The following is a 27,112-nucleotide window of genomic DNA, read 5'->3' as shown; positions in this document are numbered from 1 at the left end:
AGAGATAGAGCGATTTTAAATGGGATGGAGGGGAATCTAATCATGAAATGAATTCCCTATGGAAATTTTTACAATATTGAAATTAAAATTCCTATAGAAATGACATTTGGACAAAAATTCCTATAAAAATTAAATTTTGACAAATTTTCCCATAGAATGAAATTTTGACAAATTTTCCCAAAAAAATGAAATTTTGACAAAATATCCTATAGAAATGAAATTAAAAAAAAAATCCTAAAGAATTGAATTTTTCACAAAATTTTCTATTGACAAGAAATGTTGACAAAATTTTCTATAGACAAGAAATTTTGACAAAATTTTCTTTAGACAAAAAATTTTGACTACATTTTCTATAGAAAAAAAATTTTGAGAAAATTTTTTATAGAAATGAAATTTTGCAGAAATTGCCTATAGAAATGAAATTTTGTAAAAATGTCCAATAGAAATGAAATTTTGAAAAAATTCCTTATAAAAATTGATTTGTGAGAAAATTTCCTATAGAAATGAAATTTTGCGATAATTGCCTATAGATATGAAGTTTTGAGAAAATTTATTTTAGAAATGAATTTTGAATAAATTTCCTATAGAAATTAAATTTTGAAAAATTTTCCTATAAGTTTTCAATTTTTTCTCAAGTTTTGACCAAATTTCCTATGAAAATGAAATTTCGACAAAATATCTTATAGAGAAGAAATTTTGACAAAAAAATTCTAATGAAATTAAATATTGGCGAAATTTCCTATAGAATTGAAATTTTGGCAAAATTTCTGATTGAAATGAAATTTTGAGAATCTTTTCTATAGGAATGAAATTTTGATAAAATTTCCTATAGAAATGAAAGTTTGGCAAAATTTCCTATAGAAATGAAATTTTAAGAAAATTTCATAAAGCATTGAAATTTTGAAAACATTTTCTACAGAAGTTACATTTTAATAAAATTTCTTATAGAAGTGAAATGTTGACAACACTTCCTATAGAAATGAAATTTTGACAAAAAATTTTACAGGAATGAAATTTTGGGTAATTTTCCTATAGAAATGAAATTTTGAGCAAATTTCCTGCAGAAATGTATTTTTGATAAAATTTCTGATAGAAAAGAAATTTTGAGAAAATTTCCTATAGAAATGAAATTTTGAGAAAATTTCCTATAGAAATGAAAATTTGAAATTTTCCTGTGAGAAATCAGTTTTGACAAAATTTCCTATACAAACGAAATTTTGAGAAATTTTTCTATAGAAATGAAATTTTGAGATTATTTACTATAGAAATGAAATTCTGACAAATTTTGAATGAAATTTTGTCAAAATTTCTTATAGAGAAGAAATTTTGACAAAAAAAATCGAAAGAAATTCAATATTGGCGAAATTTCCTATAGAATTGAAATTTTGGCAAAAATTCTTATAGAAATAAAATTTTGAGAAATTTCTTATAGTAATGAAATTTTGATAAAATTTCCTAGAGAAATGAAATTTTGGCAAAATTTCCGATAGAAATAAAATTTTAAGAAAATTTCCTAAAAAATTAAATTTTGAGAAAATTTCCTACAGAAGTTAAATTTTAATAAAATTTCTTATAGTAGTGAAATTTTGACAACACTTCCTATAGAAATGAAATTTTGACAAAATTTTTTACAGGAATGAAATTTTGGGTAATTTTCCTATATACATGAAATTTTGAGCAAATTTCCTGCAGAAATGAATTTATGATAAAATTTCTGATAGAAAAGAAATTTTGAGAAAATCTCCTTTTGACATGAAATTTTGAGAAAATTTCCTATAGAAATGAAAATTTGAAATTTTCCTGTAAGAAATCAGTTTTGACTAAATTTCCTATGCAAACGAAATTTTGAGAAATTTTGAGATTATTTACTATAGAAATGAAATTTTGACAAATTTGACAAAATAGACTTTGACAGAATTTCTTATAGAAAGTAAATTTTGGCAAAATTTCCTATAGAAAAGAAATTTTGACAAAATTGCCTATAGAAATGAAATTGTGATAAAATTTCCTATAGGAATAAAATGTTGCCAAATGACCTATAGAAATAAAATCTTGACAAAATTTCTTATAGAAATGAAATGTTGACCAAATTTCCTGCAGAAATGAAATTTTGATAAAATATACTATAGACAAGGAATTTTGATGAAATTTGACAAATGTTCTTTTAGAAAAAAAAAATTTTTTTGCAAAAAATTTTGTATTGAAATGAAATTATGACAAACTTTCCAATGGAAATGAAATTATGATAAAATTTCCTATAGAAATGAAATTTTGACAAAATTTCCTATGGAAAATAAATTTTGAGAAAATTGCGTATAGAGAAGAAATTTCGAGAAAATTTGCTATAGAAATGAAATTTTGAAACAAATTGCAATAGAAGTGAAATTTTGAGAAATTTTTTTATAGAAATGAAATTTTGAAAAAAAAATTATATAAATGAAATTTTGCAAAAATTTCCTATAAAAATGAAATTCTGAGAAAATAAAAATGAAATTTTGCAAACATTTTCCTGTAGGCAAGAAATTTTGAGAAAATTTGCTATATAAATGAAATTTTGAGATTTTTTTATAAAAATAAAATTTTGGGGTAATTTCATATAGAAATAAAATTTTGGAAAAAATTTCCTATAGAAATGAAATTTTGAAAAAATATCTTAACGAATTGAAATTTTGAAAAAATTTTCTATGGACAAAAAGTTTTGAGAAAATCTTTTATAGAAATGACAAAATTTTCTATAGAAATGGGATTTTGAGAAAATTCCCTATAAAAGTGAAATTTTTGAGAAAATTTCCTATAGAAATGAGATTTTGACAAAATATCTATAGAAATGAAATTTTGGGAAAATTCCCTTATAGAAATGAAACTTTGACAAAATTTCCTATAGAAAGGAAATTTTGACAAAATTTCCTATAGAAATGAAATTGTGATAAAATTTCCTATAGAAACAAAATTGTGACAAAATTTTCTATGGAAATGAAATTTTGTTAAAATATACTATAGACAAGGAATTTTGATAAAAATTTAAAAATTTTCTTTTAGAAATTAAATTTTGCATCAAATTTTGTATTGAAATGAAATTTAGACTAAAATTTCCTATAGAAATGAAATTTAGATTAAAATTTCCTATAGAAATGAAATTTTGACCAAATTTCCTATAGAAATTAAATTTTGATAAAATATCCTATAGACAAGGAATTAAAAAAAATCCTATAGAAATGAAATTTGAAATTTCCTGTAGAAATGAAATTTTGAGTGTATTTCCTTATAAAAAAACTGTTATATTTTGACAAAATTTCCCATAAAAAATTGGCAAAATTTCCCATAGAAATGAAATTTGGCAAGATTTGCTACAGATATCAAAGTTTGACAAAATTTGCTATAGAAATAAAATTTTGACAACAGTGTCAGTTCTATACAGAAATATGAAATTTCTATAGGCAATATAGTGGTGCTTAATCAATTCCACGCCCCTGTTCTAGTTTTTACGAGGTGTTTTGCTATTTAATTTAGTATGAATACGTAATGGTGCTTTTAATTTTAGTTTAGTTCATATACGATTTTCATTAGATTTTATTTCACATTTTTCACGCTCGTCTCTTGCATTGTTTTTTGTTTTTCTTACATATCGAATTTATTGTAGTGTGACGTCACTTTTTTGTGTCCAAATAAGCACTCGCCTTGTATATTTTAAGATTGAGTATTTTTTTGCCAAAAGAGATGATTCATTCTAGATCTTCATTCGTTAGTTGTCGAGCGTATCAGTTTGGCTAGTTTTTTGTTGATTTTTCGCAGACAATTTTTGTTTTTCAGACATGTGCTTGGATGTTGGACCTCGTGTAGCGTTTTCACTTTTTTGTATCGCCACTAAATTTCATTTTAAATAGAAATGGTTTTATTTTTTATTTATTTGCTATAAAAAGTGAAAAGTCTCTAATTGTTTTTATTTTTCTTGGCTTTGTCTCAAAAAATTTTTTTTGTAAAATATAGTCATCTTGTGGCGGTTTGGGAGGTTTTCTCAGATGGTCGTTCTGGGTCCACTATTTTGGTGCACAGACTGTGACATGAAATGAAATTTGTTTGCAGGTATGATTTATGAAAATAGGATTTAAATTACGTAGTGAATTGTATACTTGTATATTTACAAGGGTGCTCCGAGTTATACTAAGCCTCGTCGAAATTTCAGCAGAATGGTATTTTATCAAGTATGATGAGAGAGAGTTTTTTTTATGAGCCACGCCCAGATCGCTCACAACGGCTACTAAGGAATATAAAAAATACAAACCTCCTTTATGTAGATTTCCGAATGTTCAGGGTTCTCAAGATAACTAAGACATTTCAGGCATTGAACAAAAACGCATTTGACATAACCTACACGAAATGGAATGAGCAGTGTTAAAGTTAAGAATTTATAAAAGGTGTCCCAAAAAGATTTTCTTGCAAAAAAAAGGTGTCACAATAATTTAAAAAGGTGACACATTTTTTATACAAAAAAGAAACTACGAATACGAATTTTATAATTTTTTTCCTGTGAAATTATGAGATCCAAAATAGACCTAGACGCAACAATCATACTTTAATATCATCGAAAATCAATCCTTGAAATTAAAAGTTTAGTTACATTTATTTTCCATCTCATTTTTGATTCGAAAGATAAGTGGCGATATGACTTCTCAGAATATTTTTGTTAAATAAAAAAAAATTGCCTATCGTGTTTCGCCTACATTCTTAAGGTGATATATTCATTCAAACAAACATATATCACATCTAGAAGCGTGGCGACATCTCATTATTTCTTAGCATTAGTCAACAGAAAAAAAACAAACAGAAAAGCGTTGTAAAACTTATGATCTTGTTTTGAAACATTTAGATGTAGATGATTCATCACGTTTCGGAAAAATCTTTGGAAATTATTATTACCAACGATTTTTTGGCCTATAAGTCTTGCTAACCAAAAACCAAAGGCATCAAAAATTTCCTGTACAAACTAAGTTTTCATACAGAAATGAAATTTTGACAAAACGAAATTTCGACAAAATTGCCAATAGAAACGAAATTATGACAAAATTTCCTATAGAAATGAAATTTTAACAAAACTTCCTATAGAAATCAAATTTTCTATAAAAACTTCCTATAGAAATGCACTTTTGACAAAAGAAGCGAAATTTTAACAAAATTTCTTTTAGAAATTAATTTTTAACAAAATTTCTTATAGAAATGAAATTTTGACAAAATTTGCTATAGAAACAAAATTTTGACAAAATTTCCTATAGAAATGAAATTTTGACAAAATTTCCCATAGAACTGAAATTTTGACAAAATTTCCTATTGAAATTAAATTTTGACAAAATTTCTTATAAAAATGAAATTTTGACAAAATTTCCTATAGAAATGATTTTTTTTTTTTTCAAAATTTCCTGTAGAAATTAAATTTTGACAAAATTCCGTATAGAAAAGAATTTTTTTTTTTAAATTTTGTGTAGAAATGAAATTTTGACAAAATTTCCCACAGAAATTAAATTTTGACAAAATTTTCTATAGAAATGAAATTTTGACAAAATTTTCTATAGAAATGAAATTTTAACAAAATTTTCTATAGAAATGAAATTTTGACAAAATTCCCTATAGAAATGAAATTTTAACAAAATTTCCTATAGAAATGAAATATTGACAAAACTTCCTATAGAAATGCAATTTTTATAAAATGAAATTTTGACAAAATTTCCTATAGAAATAAAATTTTGACAAAATTTCCTATAGAACTGAAATTTTGACAAAAGATCCTATAGAAATGAAATTTTGACAAAATTTCCTATGGAAATCGAATTTTAACAAAATTTCCTATAGAAATAAAATTTTACAATTTTCTATAGAAATAAAATTTTGCGAAATTTCCTATAGAAATGAAATTTTGACAAAATTTTCTATAGAGATGAAATTTTGATACAATTTCCTATAGAGATGGAATTTTGACAAAATTTTCTATAGAAATGAAATTTTGACAAAATTTCGCATAGAAATGAAATTTTGACCAAATATCCTAAGAAATGAAATTTTAACAAAATTTCCTATGGAAATGAAATTTTGACGAAATTTCCTATAGAAATGCACTTTTGACAAAATTTCCTATAGAAATGAAATTTTGACAAAATTTCCTATAGAAATGAAATTTTGACAAAACTTCCTATAGAAATGAAATTTTGACAAAATTTCCTATAGAAATGAAATTTTGACAAAATGAAATTTTGACAAAATTTTCTATAGAAATGAAATTTTGATAAAATTTCCTATAGAAACGAAATTTTAACAACATTTTCTATAAAAATGAAATTTTGAAAAAATTTCCCATAGAACTGATATTTTGACAAAATTTCCTATAGAAATGAAATTTTGACAAATTTCCCTATAGAAATGAAATTTTGACAAATTTCCCTACAGAAATGAAATTTTGACAAATTGCCCTATAGAAATTAAATTTTGACAAAATTTCGTATAGAAATGAAATTATGAAAAAATTTCCTATAGAAATAAAATTTTATCAAAATTTCCTATAGAAATGGAATTTTGACGAAATTTCCTATAGAAACGAAATTTTAACAAAATTTCCTATAGAAATAAAATTTTGACAAAATTTCCTATAGACATGAAATTTTGACAAAAATCCCTACAGAAATGAAATTTTAACGAATTTTCCTATGAAATGAAATGTTGACAAAATTTTTTATAGAAATGAAATGTAGACCAAATATCCTAAAGAAATGAAATTTTGACAAAATATGCTACAGAAATGAAATTTTAACAAAATTTCCCATTGAAATGAAATTTTTACAAAATTTCCTATAGAAATGAAATTTTCTGTAGAAATGAAATTTTGACAAAATATCCTATAGAAGTGAAATTTTGACAAAATTTCCTATAGAAATGAAATTTGGACAAAATTTTCTATAGAAATGAAATTTTGACAAAATTTCCTATAGAAATTAAATCTTGACAAAATATCCTATAGAAATGAAATTTTGACAAAATTTCCTATAGAAGCGAAATTTTAACAAAATTTCTTAAAGAAATGAAATTTTGACAAAATTTCCCATAGAACTGAAATTTTGACAAAATTTCCTATAGAAATGAAATCTTGACAAAATATCCTATAGAAATGAAATTTTGACAAAATTTCCTATAGAAGCGAAATTTTAACAAAATTTCTTAAAGAAATGAAATTTTGACAAAATTTCCCATAGAACTGAAATTTTGACAAAATTTCCTATTGAAATTAAATTTTGACAAAATTTCCTATAAAAATGAAATTTTGACAAAATTTCCTATAAAAATGAAATTTTGACAAAATTTCCTATAAAAATGAAATTTTGACAAAATTTCCTATAGAAATGAAATTTTGACCAAATTCCGTATAGAAATGAAATTTTGACAAAATTCCCTATAGAAATTAAATTTTGCGAAATTTCCTATTGAAATTATATTTGCTATAAAACTTCCTATAGAAATGCACTTTTGACAAAATTTCCTATAGAAATGAAATATTGACAAAATATCCTATAGAAATGAAATTTTGACAAAATATCCTATAGAAATGAAATTTTGACAAAATTTCCTATAGAAGCGAAATTTTAACAAAATTTCCTAAAGAAATGAAATTTTGACAAAATTTCCCATAGAACTGAAATTTTGACAAAATTTCCTATTGAAATTAAATTTTGACAAAATTTCCTATAAAAATGAAATTTTGACAAAATTTCCCATAGAAATGAAATTTTGACCAAATTCCGTATAGAAATGAAATTTTGACAAAATTCCCTATAGAAATGAAATTTTGCGAAATTTCCTATTGAAATTATATTTTCCATAAAACTTCCTATAGAAATGCACTTTTGACAAAATTTCCTATAGAAATGAAATTTTGACAAAAATTCCTATTGAAATAAAATTTTGACAAAATTTCTTATTGAAATAAAATTTTGACAAAATTTCTTATAGAAATGAAATTTTGACTAGATTTTCTATAGAAATGAAATTTTGACAGGTTTTCACATAGAAATTAAATTTTGGCAAAATTCTGTAAGGAAATGAAATTTTGACAAAATTTCCTATAGAAATGAAATTTTGATAAAATTTCCTATAGAAATTATATTTTCTATAAAAACTTCTTATAGAAATGCACTTTTGACAAAATTTCCTATACAAATATTTTTTTTTTGTTAATTGAAATGAAATTTTAACGAAATTTCCTATGAAACGAAAATTTAACAAAATTTCCTATAGAAGTGAAAATTTTGACAAAATTTCCTATAGAAGTGAACATTTTGTCAAAATTTCTCATATAAAGAAAATTTTCACAAAATTTGTTACAGAAGTGAAATTTTGAGAAAATTTGCTACAGAAAGGAAATTTTTACAAAATTTCCAATAGAAATGAAATTTTCACAAAGTTTCATATAGGAATGAAATTTCTCCAAAATTTTCAATAGAAATGACATTTTGACAAACTTTCCTTTAGAAACGAAATTAAATTTTGAGAAAATTTGCTACAGAAAGGAAATTTTGACAAAATTTCCAATAGAAATGAAATGTCGCCAAAATTTCCAATAAAAGTGAAATTTCGACAAAATTTCCTATATTAATGAAATTGTGAAAAAAATTTTTATTGAAATGAAATTTTGACAAAAGTTGTATAGAAATGAAATTTTGATAAAAATTTCCATAGAAATGAAATTTTGACAAAATTTCCCAAAAAATGAAATATTGACACAACTCCCTATAAAAATGAAATTTTGCCAAAATTTCTTAAAGAATTAAAATTTTGGCAAAATTAATAAATATTAAATTTCTGAAATTTTTTAATATTTGCGATAAACTTAAAAATATTTTAATTTGTCTGTTTATACTAATCGACTATAAGAGGATTCATCATTAAAACAAATTAATGAGTATTCGTACTTACCTTTCATTGTACTGGCCCCTTGAGGACTGCATGTCACCAGCAGGATAATGGATAACAGGAACATGAATATTTTTCCGCTTATTATGGCCATATTTGATGAATTATATTTATTGTTGAATATCACAATTAGAAGAACACATAGATGTTTGGTTGAGTTACGGTAATTGAGAAGATTTTATAAGAATTTTATTGGTGATTTTTAAAACTTTTCGGTAATCTTTTGCAAAATATACTTCCGCAGAAATTACACGGCAAAAATTCAGTTAACAGCCTTTAGTTGCTATATCGCGGTCATGTACAATTATTCCCGACATAGTTGTAGTTGCCGTTGGATGAAGACATTTTTTATAGATTTTCATTTTATTTGTATTTAATTTTTTAATAAAATGTATTTTTTATAGTTATTCTTCTTCACATCTCTCACTTATGGATAATACATAATTTTATTGTTTCTTTCAACTTCATTCTCTGTTTTGTGTTACATTCCTTAAGAGACACTTAATATCCGTTTTCTTGAATTTCTTCTGTTGAGCATCATAGGATGATGGGGTTGTGTATTTTTAAAATTTTGTTTATTTAATTTTCAAAACTTCCCCCACATGCTGAAAAGACATGAAAATATATATTTTTAGAAAATTCAATATTAAAAACTTTTCATTTTGGGGTATAAAAATATATTTTGTTAAAGTTATGGTAGCTAGAAATTTATAGGTGAAATCTTGTCGTTGAACTTCCTTTCCAAGTGAACATGTACGAGTGTAATAAATAATTTTTTTTGAAAGGGCTATAGTGTCATGTACACGTGCATTTGTAGAGTATAGTGTATACAGGGAATTTAAGGGGGAAATGGTACCATATTTCAAACTGTGACAAAGGCGATTAAGAGTTTTAACTCGTGATTATCTAGGAGTAAATTATAATTATCCTATGTGACGATGTCTTTGTGATGAATACCAAACGTTTCCCCAGTTCTAAATTGTTAGTTCAGTCAAGTAAACCTAAAATAAAATTCCTAGTAGACAAAAATGTTCCCAAGAAGTACGGAACTTTAAAAAAAGTACGTAATTCATTTTTAAAAATACGAAATATTCATAAAAATATAAAATAAAGTACTCAGTGACTTTGGTATTTAATCGTATCCTTTTCGCATTGGATTTTAAATTAAAAATTAATTGGGCCAATTAATTTCGTGATAGATTGATTTTTAAATCCACCACCATAGGACGGGGGGTATATTAACTTCGTCATTCAATTACACATCTTTTGTAACACATCGAAATATTGCTCTAAGACCCCATAATGTATATATTCTGTGGCGTGGTAAAATCTGAGTCGATTTAAGCATGTCCGTCCGTCCGTCTGTTTAAATCACGCTAACTTCCGAACGAAACAAGCTATCGACTTGAAACTTGGCACAACTAGTTGTGATTGATGTAGATGTAGATCGTATGGCAAATGGGACATATCGGACCACTTTTACGTGTAACCCCCATATAAACCTATCCCCAGATTTGGCTTGCGGAACCTCTAAGAGAAATTTGGTACGTGGTTGAAATTTGGAACGTGGTGTAAGCATATGGCCTCTAACAACCATGGGAAAATTGGTCCATATCCGTCCATAATTATATATAGCCCCCATATAAACCCATTCCCAGATTTGATCTCCGGAGCCTCTTGGAGGACCAAAATTGGTCCGATCCGGTTAAAATTTGGAACGTGGGGTATGTATATGTCATCTAACAACCATGCAAAAATTGGTCCATATCGGTCCATAACTATATATAGCCCCCATATAAACTGATTCCCAGATTTGGTCTCCGGAGCCTCTTGGAGGACCAAAATTGATCCGATCCGATTGAAATTTGGTACGTGGTTTAAGTATATGACGCCTAACAACCATGCAATAATTGGTCCATATCGGTCCATAATTATATGAAGACCCTTATATACCGATCCCAAGATTTAACCTCCGGAGCCTCTTAGAGAAGCAAAATTCATCCAATCTGGTTAAAATTTGGTACGTGGTGATAGTATATGGTCGCTAACAAGCATGCAAAAATTAGTCCTTATCGGTCCATAATTATATATAGGCCCCTATATACCGGTCCCAAGATTTGACCTCCGGAGCCTCTTAGAGGAGCAAAATTCATCCAATCTGGTTGAACTTTGGTACGTGGTGTTAGTATATGGTGCCTAACAACCATACAATAATTGGTCCATATCGGTCCATAATTATATATAGGCCCCTATATACCGATCCCAAGATTTGACCTCCGGAGCCTCTTGGAGGACCAAAATTCATCCGATCCGATTAAAATTTGGTTCGTGGTTTAAGTATATGGCGCCTAACAACCATGTAATAATTGGTACATATCGGTCCATAATTATATATAGGCCCCTATATATCGATCCCAAGATTTGACCTCCGGAGCCTCTTAGAGGAGCAAAATTCATCCAATCTGGTTGAACTTTGGTACGTGGTGTTAGTATATGGTGCCTAACAACCATACAATAATTGGTCCATATCGGTCCATAATTATATATAGGCCCCTATATACCGATCCCAAGATTTGACCTCCGGAGCCTCTTGGAGGAGCAAAATTCATCCAATCTGGTTAAAATTTTGAACATGGTGTTAGTATATTAAGCATGCAAAAATTAGTCCTTATCGGTTCATAATCGTATATAGCCCCAATATTAACCTACACCCAGGTTTTGCAACTTCATGGAGGATCACATTTCATCCGATTCGGTTGAAATTTGGTAGATTGTACTAGTAAATGGTCGCTAACAACCATACACACAAAAAAATTTTTTTTGATTTCAATCACGAAAATCGCGGATTCAATCATTTTTTTAATTGAAATGTCTTCAATCACGAAAATGATAGTATCAATCACCCATTTTGATTGAAAACCAACACGATTTTCAATTAAAAATTTAATTGACTTTTGTCACGGAATCAATTAATTGTGTGATTGAATCAATTAAAAACGTGATTGATTTTTTACATAAAATTCAATCACAGTTTTAATTGAATCAATTAAAATTTTAATTAATTTCGCGACAAAAATCAATCAACTATTTGATTCATTCAATTAAATAATTAATTGAAATTGGCTATAAGTTTCGATCAAAAAAATTATATATTGCGACCCCAAAATCGTATTTAGTTTTATTTGAAATAAAAGAAAATATGTGTTTCTTATAAAACATATTTAATATATTATTATTTTTTGAATTATGAAATAGACAAATAAATTTTGTTCTTGTCATTTGTGTTTTGTTCTAACATAACTTACAAATACAATTATTATAAATAACAAGTATAGGGTGAAAAAAAAAACTATATAAATCATTCACTTCCTTATCATAATAACCATGTCAGCATGTTCCTTCTAATATGTAGATGCGCCTAGATTTCCAATAAATCAGCAGTCTGTAAGCTAAATAAGTTTTTCTGAAAAAAAAAAAAAAACAGAATAATTCGAATTTAATTTGGTTCAATTAAAAGTTAGTTTTGTTAAACATTACCTGCATAGAATATCAAGTTCAATTCTTAGTTCCAGGTTGCAGATTTATAATCTTCTTTTGCAGTTGTAGTCTTTTAGCATAAAAAGGTGTATTAAGGAGCTCGGTAATTTAATTTAATAACAATTCCTTTCCAAATCCACACATTGAAATCGTCTATTAAAATTTGAACCAATCAAAGACAAAAATAATGGGAAAGCAATGTAATATTTGGTATTATATTGATGATACTTTGCAAATTCTGGAAATAGAAAAAATTATAAATGGAAAATACATATTTTTATTATTTTCGGATATTTTTCATATTTTTAAATCTAAAAGAAAGAACTTTTTACCATTACATAATTCAGATATACATTATATACCAGATATACTGCTCTCTACTTGGGTTCAAACTGCAAAAGGCAGGTAAAACAAAAATGCAATTTAATGCCAACGCCACTTCGCAACTTCAAGGTGAATCTTCCAACAAACCCATACCGCTCTTGGTTTTAAGAAAACTAGGAGTGAAAAAAATTTATAATTTTAGAAGATCAATACGGTACCCACTTTTTTATTGCAAGCATATTCTTATATATTTGATAAAATGATAGAGTTGATGGGATTGATTGGTCAATTTCACGAAATAATATTGGTCACTAAAAGAAATGAATAAAAAATATATTATTTTAGTCCGTTTAATGTAAACAGGCTTCAATGGAAAACGGTATTCACATTTCACAATTTCTTACCTTTAATAAACGTAGATTGTTTTCCAATTTTACAATACCACAAAACACAAACACAGGAAATTTCAAATGCGTTCTCTCATATATTTTTTTCAAACCTTTACCACGTGGCCGTTTGTTGTTGCACACTTTATTTATTTCAACCCTTTGCTATGATTTGTTGTTGCGTTCAAAATATTTATGCACACATTTTGAATGCAGCAGACAGAATGTCGCCAATCATGTTTTTCAATTTACGCGAAAAACAAAAACCCAACCGTTCGTTACGAGTTACTTCCACAGACTGATCTCTCCATCATACATTGTTGAATAAATACCTATTCTCTTGTACTCTTTTCGCTCTTTCCATTTCTCAAAATTATTCAGTTTCAATCACAAAGGTGATTGGATCAATCACATGTGTAATTGGAAAAGGAAAAAATTTCAATCACGTTTGTAATTGAAAATTATTTCCGAATTGATTAAGAAATTGATTGAATCAATTAATATTTTAATTGGAAACGTAACAAATATCAATCATTTTTTTAATTGGTTTTTATTCGGATTTGATTAAATAATTAATTGAATCAATTAACATATTAATTGAATCCGTTTCCAAATTCAATTAAGTGTTTAATTGAAAAAAATTTGGTGATAATTTTTTGTGTGTACCAAGCTTGGTCCATATCGTGTATAGTTATATAGCCCCCAGATAAACTGATCCCTAATAACACAAAAATTGACCCATATCGGTTCATAATTGTATAGAGTTCCAATATATAAAGCGACCCCCATCCCAGCAAAAAATGGAGCACTATTTCAGCAGGATTGTAAGGGAGAGAGGCAGTACCAATTGCTTACAAAACAACCGAATCAGCGCTAATTTTTGTGGGCGATGTCCCGATTTTGAGCGCTGATATAATTGCTCATTTTAATAGAAATATTGCTCAGAAGTGATATATAATATTGAGTCTAGCAGCACTACTTTTCATGCATCTATACTGCATGAATTGGTAGCAATAACGTAAACGAATGATCATAAACTAGTTTGATTACTCGTTTACGTTATTGCCACCGATTCATGCAGTGTGGATGCAATGTCTACTTTATTGTATACCAAAAAGCGCAACAAAACTCTTATTGCTGAAGTATTTTTTGCTGGGATATTTCAATTCTGGCTCTCTAATTATCGCGCAAAAGTTCATATCGGTTCGTAATTATTTGTAGACTTCGCTATATGTACCGGTCAAGAACGGAGTTATATACGTATTAGATCTGCCGTTTCTTGTCTAATATATACCCCATATAGACTAACTTTCAATTTAGAAGACGATGTTATGAATTTTTAGGGTATCTTGCCATCTGTAAGTATTACAACAACCCAAGTAATTCGATTGTGGATGACAGTCTTTTGTAGAAGTTTGTACGTAATCCATGGTGGAGGGTACATAAGATTCGGCCTGGCCGAACTTACGGCCGTATATACTTGTTTCTTGCTATTGTGTTCAATGTGGATAGAACTAATATTCAGTATTTAATATCATATTAAAAGCTTTGAATTTTTCTGATCAATATTTAAAATTTTCCATAGTTATGGGAAAATATAAAATTGTTGCTATAAACTCTTCCAGTTGCTGGTTATATTAGAAAAAGAAAATACTAACAGCCAAAAAAACAGCGTGTGAAAAATTGGCAATTTCCAAAGCTTACATCTCTTCCATGATGATAAGACATGGTGATATTTCTTAATTATGAAGCCTCCATTCAAATTTAATAAACTTCAGGCTTTATTGCTCGGTCTTGCCATTATGGTTTTAGTGGCCCCATGTCAACCGAAATGTACAGAAAATCTTTGGGAATGATATTTATTTGCTATTAATTTAAACCCCTGCTAGTTATTTATGCATATGTATGCCTAGGAAAGTCAATAAAAAAAACCAAAGTCATAGTCGTTTATCATACGAACAAAAATTGACTCTTAATTTACCCCAAATGCAGATGCTCTAATGAAATTGAAAAAAAAATCGACCATTTTTATGAGCCATTTTCAAATAATTTTTGTTATTTACGATTTACAAATATGGAAACAAAATCCTAATCGTAAAAAAACAACACAATATGCCAATAATGAAATGATTTCTCTAACCAAAAGTTTCCCAATTTTAAGTGGATTTTAATCCAAATGGCATTATGAGTTTAGTGTCCCGAAGAATGCCTCTTTTTTATTTCAAATTGAGATGATATGGTGGAAGAAATTCCAAAATACCTACAGAAAGTGATTTTTTTATTAGTTTCAATTATGAAAACATTTTCATTTCTTATTTTTCTTTTACTGGTAACGATTAAAATGATTATTACATCTGTATGAGACGACGACAGTGGGTTTTATATTTAGAAATCGATGAAGAAAATAAAAACATTAAAACCCCTCATAGTTGAAATAAAAACAAAATTTAGCCATAAATGTAGTCACCAATAAAAATCACATTTACTTTATTTCATTTGGCAGTGACAAGAGGAAAGACCAACCCATTTCTTCATACTACACTTAACCAGAAATCTCATTCGAAGGGGGGTCTTAAAATAATACACCATGAATTATTAGTTTATGTCCTGAACAAACATGACGTGGACCATATTCTCATTGTGGAAATCTAAATAAAAACACATTAATGACAAATCTAATAAGAACTCTTAAATAGATCTCTCCAAAGTAAACCAACTTCATACACTGAAAACAAAAGCATGCGCACTTCCACAGATTTTGTCTTTATACTAAGCGGAGAACTGAAGTAAAGATATTTTTAATTCTCTACATTAAATTTGAATCCTGATGGATTCACTGTTTTTGAGTGTAAGAAACAAATCTCAATTCATTCGTGTTTGCACATTATTGCATAATAAAGAGCGATTTATTAATAGTTAGAATTAGGAACGAAAAAAAAAACACATTTTCGAAAAATGTATGAAATCTTTATTTGTATCGACAGGACGGTCCATATATTTAATGTTTGAAAATTATTTCATGCAAATATTGACCACGACTGCTTCTCAAATGATCCATCAGCTTAGTCCAATTTTGGCATATTTATTGCAACATTTCGGCCGGTATTTCACGAATACATGGTTCAATGTTATCATTCAATGTGGAAATTGAAGCGAACTTGTCTGTATAGAAATGAGTTTTAACGTAGCCCCACAAAAAATAGTCTAAAGACGTTAAATTGCACGATCTAGGCGGCCAAATGGCCCGTCCCGAACGTGAAATATAATGTTCATCGAAATCGAAGTGTTACGCGTGATGTGTGCACGGTTGCAACAGTTAGTAGAATCTACCAAAAATGGTAGATTTTTACTGTTTGGTAGAATTCTTGATATTTTGGTAGATTTTGCGAAGCATCTCTCTCCAAATAACATTTTGACAAAAATTTTTATAGAAATACGATTTTGACAAAATGTTCTATAGAAATAAAATTTTGACAAAATTTTCCATAGAAATAAAATTTTAACAAAATTTTCTATAGAAATAAAATTTCGACAAAATTTTCTATAGAAATAAAATTTTGGCAAAATTTTCTATAGACTAAGATTTTGACAAAATTTTCTGTAGAAATAAAATTTTCTACAAAAATAAAATTTTGACAAAATTTTCTATAGAAATAAAATTTTGACAAAAATTTCCATAGAAATAAAATTTTAACACAAATTTTCTATAGAAATAAAATTTCGACAAAATTTTGACAAAATTTTCTATAAAAATAAAATATTGACAACATATTTTATACAACTAAAATGTTGACAAAATTTTCTATAGAAATAAAATTTTGACAAAATTTTCTATAGAAATAAAATTTTGACAAAATTTTCTGTAGAAATAAAATTTTGACAAAATTTTCGATAGAAATAAAATTTTGACACAAATTTTCTATAGAAATAAAATTTCGACAAAATTTTGACAAAATTTTCTATAGAAATAAAATTTTGACAAAATTTTCTATAGAAATAAAATTTTGACAAAATTTTCTGTAGAAATAAAATTTTGACAAAATTCTCTATAGAAATAAAATTTTGACAAAATTTTCTATAGAAATAACATTTTCTATTGAAAAAAAATTTTGACAAAATTTTCCATAGAAATAAAATTTTGACAAAATTTTCTATAGAAATAAAAATTTGACAAAATTTTCTATACAAATACAATGTTGACAAAATTTTCCATAGAAATAAAATTTTAACAAAATTTTCTTTAGAAATAAAATTTCGACAAAATGTTGACAAAATTTTCTATAAAAATAAAATATTGACAAAATTTTCTATTTTCTATATAAATGTTGACAAAATTTTCCATAGAAATAAAATTTTAACAAAATTTTCTATAGAAATAAAATTTCGACAAAATTTTCTATAAAAATAAAATATTGACAAAATTTTCAATAAAAAAAATGTTGACAAAATTTTCTATAGAAATAAAATTTTGAAAAAATTTCTATAGGAACAAAATTTTGAGAAATTTTCTATAAAAATAAAATTTTGACAAAATTTTCTATAGAAAAAAAATTTTGACAAAATTTTCTATAGAAATAAAATGTTAACAAAATTTTCCTTAGAAATAAAATTTTGACAAAATTTTCTACAGAAATAACGTTTTGACAAATTTTTCTATAGAAATAAAATTTTTACAAAATTTTCTATAGAAATAACATTTTGACAAAATTTTCCACAGAAATAAAATTTTTACAAAATTTTCTATAGGAATAAAATTTTGACAAAATTGTCTTTATAAATACAATTTTTACAAAATTGTCTATAGAAATAAAATTTTGACAAAATTTGGAACTTTTTAATGTGGTAGATTTGTGGTAAAATTTTCTTCAATTTATGGTAGATTATTTGAAATAAAATTTTAACAAAATTTTCTTTAGAAATAAAATTTCGACAAAATGTTGACAAAATTTTCTATACAAATAAAATGTTGACAAAATTTTCCATAGAAATAAAATTTTAACAAAATTTTCTATAGAAATAAAATTTCGACAAAATTTTCTATAAAAATAAAATATTGACAAAATTTTCAATAAAAATAAAATTTTGACAAAATTTTCTATAGAAATAAAATTTTGAAAAAATTTCTATAGGAACAAAATTTTGAGAAATTTTCTATAAAAATAAATTTTTGACAAAATTTTCTATAAAAATAAAATTTTGACAAAATTTTCTATAGAAATAAAATGTTAACAAAATTTTCCTTAGACAAAATTTTTTTGACAAAATTTTCTACAGAAATAACGTTTTGACAAATTTTTCTATAGAAATAAAATTTTGACAAAATTTTCTATAGAAATAACATTTTGACAAAATTTTCCACAGAAATAAAATATTTACAAAATTTTCTATAGGAATAAAATTTTGACAAAATTGTCTTTATAAATACAATTTTTACAAAATTGTCTATAGAAATAAAATTTTGACAAAATTTGGAACTTTTTAATGTGGTAGATTTGTGGTAAAATTTTCTTCAATTTATGGTAGATTATTTGGGGCACGAGTGGCAATCATGGCTGTGTGGCACTGTTTTGTTGAAATCACATGTTATGCAAGTCAAGTCTGCCTAAAAACCGCACCAAACTGTGATTTTTTTCTGGAAGCATTGGTATATCAAATCAACAATTCTGCTTATTTACTTCTTCTATCTTATCACTGTGCGATTTTATGTTTATCTCAACGGCAAGGGATCTCATTTTTATGGCCGAGTTCGAACGGCGTTTCTTATTACAGGGAAAGCACTTGGAAAAGTATGAGTGATCTTAGAAAAATCACCAGCATTACTGAGAGAGGATAAACCACCGTTGAAAAACTTTTCGATGTTATGTCGTAACTGGGATTGAACCCATGCTAACCATTGCACCACAGTGGCTCCCTATGTGAGGTCAGAAGAAGGTTCCTTGCTTCATTTCTTGAAGCGATGGCATCCAAATACTCCGGATCTCAATCTGTTGGATTTTTGCTCCTGGGGTGCTTTGGAGAGTACGGTGTCGATCATTTCAAGTCAGTGCTTTCTCGGGAATGGGCCAAAATACCGCAAAGCTATATTCATGCAGCGTATTATAGCTTTGTTTGCCATTTGATGATCATAATGCGTCATGTTTTGCTTTTGAAAAATACACATGAAAAAAAAAAAAAACAAAACTTAAATAATATATAGAACTTTACTTTGTTGTATTGCATACACGGGGTTTTTCCAAATTTTATTTCTAGATAATTTGTCAAAATTTTATTGCTATAGAAAATTTTGTCAAAATTTTATTTCTCTTGAAAATTTTGTCAAATTTTTTTTCTCTTGAAAATTTTGTCAATTTTTTTTTCTCTTGAAAATTTTGTCAAAATTTTATTTCTCTTGAAAATTTTGTCAAAACTTTATTTCTCTTGAAAATTTTGTCAAAATTTAATTTCTATAGATAATTCTGTCAAAGTTTTATTTCTATAGAAAATTTTGTCAAAAATTTATTTGTATAAAAAATTTTGTCAAAATTTTATTTCTAGAAAATTTTGTCGAAATTTTATTTTTATAGAAAATTTTGTCAAAATTTTATTTGTATAGAAAATTTTGTCAAAATTTTATTTGTATAGAAAATTTTGTCAAAATTTTATTTCTATAAAGAATTCAAGTACCTCTTAGTTGGAGAGGAATTTTTCACAAAATCTACCAAACCGTCAAGAATACTACCAATGTATTAAACAGTAAAAAATCTACCATTTTTGGTAGAATTCTACCAACTGTGGCAACCGTGATTGCATATCAGCCATATTGTATTATGTTGCTTCAATTTTGCCAAAACAACCATAAACGATTCCATCATTATTAAAGAACAATAAAGAAAATTTACTTAATTGGAGATTTAGCTTTGAAAGAACCGTATCTTTCACGTTTGACTAGATTACTGTGCAATTCTGGTTTGCATTCACTCCTACACCAACAATTTTATTTCTATAGAATATTTTGTCAAAATTTTATTTCTATAGATAATTTGTCAAAATTTTTTTCTATAACCCTTTCCGACCTATAGCCGATCCACGTGATAGATTTTCCTAAATTTTTGAATTCTGTTATTTATGTGTACATAGAACATTTTAAATTATTAAGTTTGTTCAGTTTGATCCTGTATCCTGTTTTTCAGGATACGTACAATTGTTGCAGTCCGGTAAATTCCGGTAAAAGTCCGGACGTAAAAATATCAAAAAACACAAAATAATCACGAAGTTACTGTTTGCATACAATATTTAAAATGTTTTCTTATTGAAAACACTTATTTGATGAAATATTCCACAATTTAAATAATTTTAATATATTTGCAAACTTAAATCTTCCACTCATTTTTACAAATGCGCAAAGTACACTGCTGAAACTACAAAATTAATATGAAAATCAAATATTTATAACGGTTCTTCACATTCTTAGACAAAGAGAGAGCATACACAATTATTTTTTTGCCACTCTTATCGCAGTACGTCATATATTAAAGAAATTATAGAGACTTAAAGTTACCCGCACAATTGTGCGTACACGGTCGGAAAGGGATACACAATTTTGTAAAATTTTTATGTCTATAGAAAATTTTTTCAAAATTTTATTTCTATAAAAACTTTTTGTCAAAATTTTATTTCTATAGAAAATTTTGTCAAAATTTTATTTATATAGAAAATTTTGTCAAAATTTTATTTCTATAGATAATTTTGTCAAAATTTTTTATAGAAATAAAAATAAATAAAATAACATTTTATTTCTGTAGAAAATTTTGTCAAAATTTTATTTCTATAGAAAATTTTGTCAAAATTTTATTTCTATAGAAAATTTTGTCAACATTTTATTTTTATAGAAAAATTTGTCAAAATTTTATATCTATAGAAAATTTTATGTTTATAGAAAATTTTTTAAAAATTTTATTTCTATAGAAAATTTTTTAAAAATTTTATTTTTATAGAAAATTTTGTTGAAATTTTATTTTTATAGAAAATTCTGTCAAAATTTTATTCCTATAGAAAATTTTTGCAAAGTTTTATTTCCATAGAAAATTTTTGCAAAATTTTATTTCTATAAAAATTTTTTCCAAATTTTATTTCTATAGCAAATTTTCAAAATTTTTCGAAATTTTATTTTTATAAAAAATTTTGTCTAATTTTTTTTAATAAAATATTTTGTGAAGTCTAAAGAAAATTTTTTTCGAAATTTTACTTCTAGAAAATTTTATCAAAATTTTATTACCATAGAAAATGTTGTCGAAATTTTATTTCTATAGAAAATTGAGGCAACATTTTATTTCCATAGAAAATTTTTTAAAAATTTTATTTCTATAGGAAATTTTGTCAAGATTTTATTTCTACCAATAACGATTCCATCTTTATTAAAGAACAATAAATATATTCATATCGAAATATCCAGCTATGTTAAAGGGGCCTTATTTCCAACAAACTTCTACCATGATATGTATGTTGGAGTTTGAACCAAACTACCACACAATCATCCACCATGTTGCAAAAGTAAAAGAAGAAGTACACACTAAATTCACAAATAAATTGCATTTGACACCATATCTACGCATAAGAAGGCGACATCATTATTATTCATACGTCTTCTTGACATAATCATGTGACCCCAGTAATGAGCATACCATTCCCCGATAGTAAGGGGGAAGGAGCTACTCTATAAATATGACTATGACAAATTTTATTTCAAGCTAGGGAGGATTTTGTTTGGCTGTTTATTATTATCTTGGTGGTGTCGTAAAATATGGTCAGGATTTTATCTCGCCAATTCAATTTGGCAACGATATTGTAAGGCGGGAAATATAAATCATTAATAATTTATTTCCAAAAGACCTGTGTATGCCTTAAGTGAATGAATAAAAAAGTTGTTATATTTTTATTATTGAATATCTATTAATAAAATGAAATAGTCCCATGGATGCTTATCCAAATGCTAAGATAGGCGACAGTGTCATCATTTTTATATGATCCAATGAGTTCGGCTGGGTCCAATCCAATAAAAAACCGTAAAAATCGGATTCCTAAAATCACAATAGGGTAACACTTTTTGATATGAGAGAAGTAGTAGTAAATTCCAACACACCACGCAAGATAGGTTTCTGGGTGAATATCGGAGAAAACAGTTGAAATCTATTGAAAGAGGATTTGGGAAGTGTAATGTGAATGAGGTATAAGTGAATGATCAATAACTGGGAAAAGAACCTTGGCGGTTAGGTTACAAAGTTGTAATGTAGAAATACGATAGATTAAAATAAACTGTCATTCCTAGAAGCATTGTGGCCTTGGATCTGGAAACTCGACACTAGTGCTCCTTAAGAAAATATCAGATAACATATTAGCAATATAATAGGGTAACAATACTTCAAGATCAATCATAGTACTCACGACGGTAGAAGAATGGAGTTCACACTATGAGGAGGGCAAATATACTATACACGCTAGAGACTATATTCAACATACTGGATGTACTTATGAAGCTGAAGAACCTAGACTCACTAGAAAATACGTTAAGTTACAAATTAATGTAATGTAGAAACTTTATAGATGAGTTAGACTACATGAGAACCAGATGATGCGATCGAAACTGAACCAAGACTAGACTTCAGGACATCAGGTGGTTTGAGATTTGGAAGCTAGATACTAATATCCATTTTAGAATAATCTGACACCGTATCAGCGGTATCACATGGATCAATGTTCATTCAATCATTCTACTGGCGACGATAGAAGAATTGTGTAAACACCATGAGGAGGGCAGATGCAATATTCACCATATCGGTGATACTGAGGATACTGAAGAATCTGGACCCGATAGAAAACTCTAATTGCTTTAATTGGATAATATATGAGGACAGACTATGTGGTCACCCAGCATGTCCATTAAGGCAAGTGGCAACTGAATTATCGCAGGTACAGAGGATTGGACTTGGACTTTCTTTGGAGATCTGAACATTTATACGGATGGATTGTAAATAGATGAAGGCACAAAAGTTGGGGATCGGAATATCATATAAGATGATCAGAGGATACTTTTCAGGCGGTTGATATAACAAACTCTTGTTGATGAGATCGATATTCAGAATCGATATCGACATCTTCATCGACAGTCAATCAGCAATAAAGGCATTGGCAAATGCAGACATATGGTCGAAAGTAGTCAGCCACTATCGTAGAGAGATTAGAGCTCTCACTTAACAGCTTATTATTACCGATTGCAAATGATTGAGGGCAATGGCAGTGGTATTTACTGCGAAGAGTTGAAAATTAGAGAGTCATACAAGATGAATAAAGACTGCAGAATTTCTCAAGCGGAGGTATTTGATATAACAAACTCTTTTGATGATGCCGATATTCAGAAGCGATATCAGTATCTTCATCCACCGGCAAGCATCAATAAAGACATTGGGTAGGTTAGGTTATGTGGCAGCCCGATGTATCAGGCTCACTTAGACTATTCAGTCCATTGTGATACCTCTTCTCTGATGAACTTCTCTCTTATCACTGAGTGCTGCCCGATTCCATGTTAAGCTCAATGACAAGGGACCTCCTTTTTATAGCCGAGTCCATTCCACATTCCAGTGAAACCACTTAGAGAAGCTTTGAAACCCTCAGAAATGTCACCAGCATTACTGAGCTGGGATAATCCACCGCTGAAAAACTTTTTGGTGTTCGGTCGTAGCAGGAATCGAACCCACGACCTTGTGTATGCAAGGCGGGCATGCTAACCATTGCACCACGGTGGCTCCCAAGACATTGGGTAATGTGAGCATAAATAAGTTCGAAGGTAGCCAGCCACTGTCATAGAGAGCTGAGAGTTTTCACTAGAAACATATAATTACTCAGTGCTGGGTACAGGGATATTATGGAATAATATGTAATGAAGAGTCAGATGTAAAGGTAGGCGACACAAATAATGACATTTCTTTCCTATCTTTGCATAACCGCATGTTAAATAGCATACTTGTGAAAAGGGCTTCCTATAGGTGCTGCGAGTAAACCAAAATAATATAAGACAGCAAGGGTGCTAAGAACTAGGCAAACCCTTAACAGGCATGACAAGAGAAGAGCACATACTTGGAAAGCACAAAGAAATGATTTAAGGATTGATGACATTTTTAGATGGTGTCTGGGCCCCAGGCTACAAAAGATTCCTACAATTTTCTGAGCCATTGGCTGGCATTATCATGCTGAAGGATGAAGATACTCGGTTCCTTTTCTTTCCAGGCTACTACTGGTTTACGAGACTGCAGTATAAGGAATACACTAGCTTTCATCAAGGCTTCTAGAAGGAAGACCTAGAAGACTTATTGGAGAACACAATGATAGGAATATATGATAGGACAAAAACAAATACGATAGGGATAATGTTGACGGGAAAAATTAGAGGATGAAGGAAGAATGCCTTTGAGGCATTGGACCAACATAGCAATGGACCAATATAGTCTAAATGGATACCAATGCATTTCATGGATTGGTACCATCCTCTATAACCTAATGTAATAGGAATATTTAAACACTAACTTAACGATCAAGTATTGCGATATGAAAGTGAGCTCAAGCGCCCATTAGAACTCATTCTTGGGACCAGATTTTGGAACTGCAACCCACGAAGAGATACTGAAGATAGAAGCGATGATGAAGAAGTAATATTATAATATTGACCAGGAAACATCTGCCTCTAGAAATAGAAATTTATATACACAACATCGTAATACCAACAAGGCATTCAATCAACTAAAGCTGGAATTGAAACTACCAATCTCCAGGTGGAGCAATTAACGAAAAAAGGATGCAAATAAACTTTGGATCTCCCAAGCCGACGAAAAGTGAACGGCCCCAATGAACTTGAACGGCAAAACGCTTTCGCAGTCCAACAATCAGACGCTACAAATTTGAGAGTGGAAATCTCAATATCGATGGAAAAATAAGAGAGAGGGGACAGATGGCCATACCGACTTATAGCCAATATATACATGTAGGAAACACAATACATAGGTTAGGTGACATCCCGATGTAAAGAGTGATATGGTCAAAATTTGGTCAAGGGAAAACGCGTGTAAATCGGTGAAATCGTTTATTTAAAAAATCAAATTAATTTTTTTTTTCAAGTTCAATTAGTATAAAATTCAGGAAAAATATTCAGTTAGGCTTTCGCTTTTCCAAATCCGAATTACCGGGCCTCACGCTTGACACCTGCCATCAGATTTTGTACAGCCACCTTGTCCACCTTCTTCGCCGCAGAAAGCCAGTTTGCCTTGAACTGCTGCTCGTCCTTAGCAGTTTTTTTGGTCTTCTTTAGGTTCCGCTTGACAATAGCCCAGTATTTCTCAATTGGGCGGAGCTCTGGCGTGTTGGGAGGGTTCTTGTCCTTGGGAACCACCTGCACGTTGTTGGCGGCATACCACTCCATGGCCTTTTTACCGTAATGGCAAGATGCCAAATCCGGCCAAAGCAGTACGGAACAACCGTGTTTCTTCAGGAAAGGCAGCAGACGTTTATTCAAACACTCTTTCACGTAAATTTCTTGGTTGACAGTCCCGGAAGCTATGAAAATGCTGCTTTCCAAGCCACAGGTACAGATGGCTTGCCAAACCAGATATTTCTTTGCGAACTTTGACAGTTTTATGTGCTTGAAAATATCTGCTACCTTTCCCCTTCCTTTTGCCGTATAAATCTCCTGTCCCGGAAGCTGCTTGTAGTCGGCTTGGACGTAGGTTTCGTCGTCCATTACCACGCAGTCAAACTTCGTCAGCATCGTCGTGTACAGCCTCCGGTATCGCGCTTTGGCCGTCGTATTTTGTTTATCATCACGATTTGGAGTCACTACCTTCTTGTAAGTCGATAGTCCGGCTCGTTTTTTTTGGCTCGATGTACGGTTTTAGACGATACACCCAGCTTATTTGCGGCATCTCGGAGAGATAGGTTAGGGTTTCGCTTGAAACTACCGGCAACTCTCTTTGTCGTCTCAGCGGCTTCCGGTTTTCGATTTCCCCCCGATCCAGACTTCCTGGCTGTCGACAAACGTTCCCCAAACACTTTAATTACATTTGTAACGGTTGATTTGGCAGCTTTTAGCGATTTTGCCAGCTTTGCGTGCGAGTAGCTCGGATTTTCGCGATGCGCGAGCAAAATTTTGATACGCTGCTCTTCTTGCTTGGACGGCATTTTGACAACTGAAGAGTGAATTCCAAAATCAAAATAGGAGCAAAATTCTACACACACGCCACCTTCAAAATGAGGGGTGTTCAAGTTTTTTAAATGCAAAATTGAAAGAAAGACGTCAAGTTTATATTGACCAAATTTTGACCGTATCACCCTTTATGACCGAACAAGAAAATTAAAATTTTTAAATATATTGAATTTATAAAAAATGTTGACAAAATTTTATTTCCATAGAAAACCGTGTCAAAATTTAATTGCTATAGAAAATTTTGTCAAAATTACTTCTATAGAAAATGTTTGTCAAAATTTTATTTCTATAGAAAATTTTGTCAAAACTTTATTTCTATGGAAAATTTTGTCAAAATTTTATGTCTTTAGAAAATTTTGTCAAAATTTTATTTTTATAGAACATTTTGTCAAAAAATTTTTTTTGTAGAACATTTTGTCAAAATTTTGTAAAATTTTTTTCTATTAAAAATTTTGTCAAAATTTAGGATAGTTTTAAATAAAAATTACTACTCAAAACAAGTAAGTAAAGTCTAAAGTCGGGCGGGACCGACTATATTGTACCCTTCACCAATTTGTAGACCAAAATTTGTATTACCGTCTCAGCTCCTTCATGAAGGTTTATATTCCCATATGCAAATATTTATATCTTAACCGATTTGGAGAGAATTTTTTGTACTTCTACAAAATCTCTAGAATTAAAATTTAAATCG

The 27,112-nt window shown here is 28.5% G+C and overlaps 1 protein-coding gene across 1 annotated transcript in view; it reads right to left on the bottom strand.

Moving 5' to 3' along the window:
- Positions 1-27,112, bottom strand: part of kon (chondroitin sulfate proteoglycan 4-like protein) — a 123,504-nt gene that overhangs the window by 79,443 nt on the left and 16,949 nt on the right. Inside the window, exon 2 of the mRNA XM_075296868.1 lies at positions 8,953-9,554. Within this exon, the coding sequence (XP_075152983.1) occupies positions 8,953-9,043 (91 nt within the window). The 5' untranslated portion in view covers positions 9,044-9,554. The remainder of the gene's footprint in view (positions 1-8,952; positions 9,555-27,112) is intronic.

Source organism: Haematobia irritans, chromosome 2 (genome assembly GCF_050003625.1).
Source record: "Haematobia irritans isolate KBUSLIRL chromosome 2, ASM5000362v1, whole genome shotgun sequence".
NCBI classification, from domain to species: domain Eukaryota; kingdom Metazoa; phylum Arthropoda; class Insecta; order Diptera; family Muscidae; genus Haematobia; species Haematobia irritans.
Note: the sequence above shows the minus strand (reverse complement) of the source record. Positions and strands in the feature narration are given on the sequence as shown.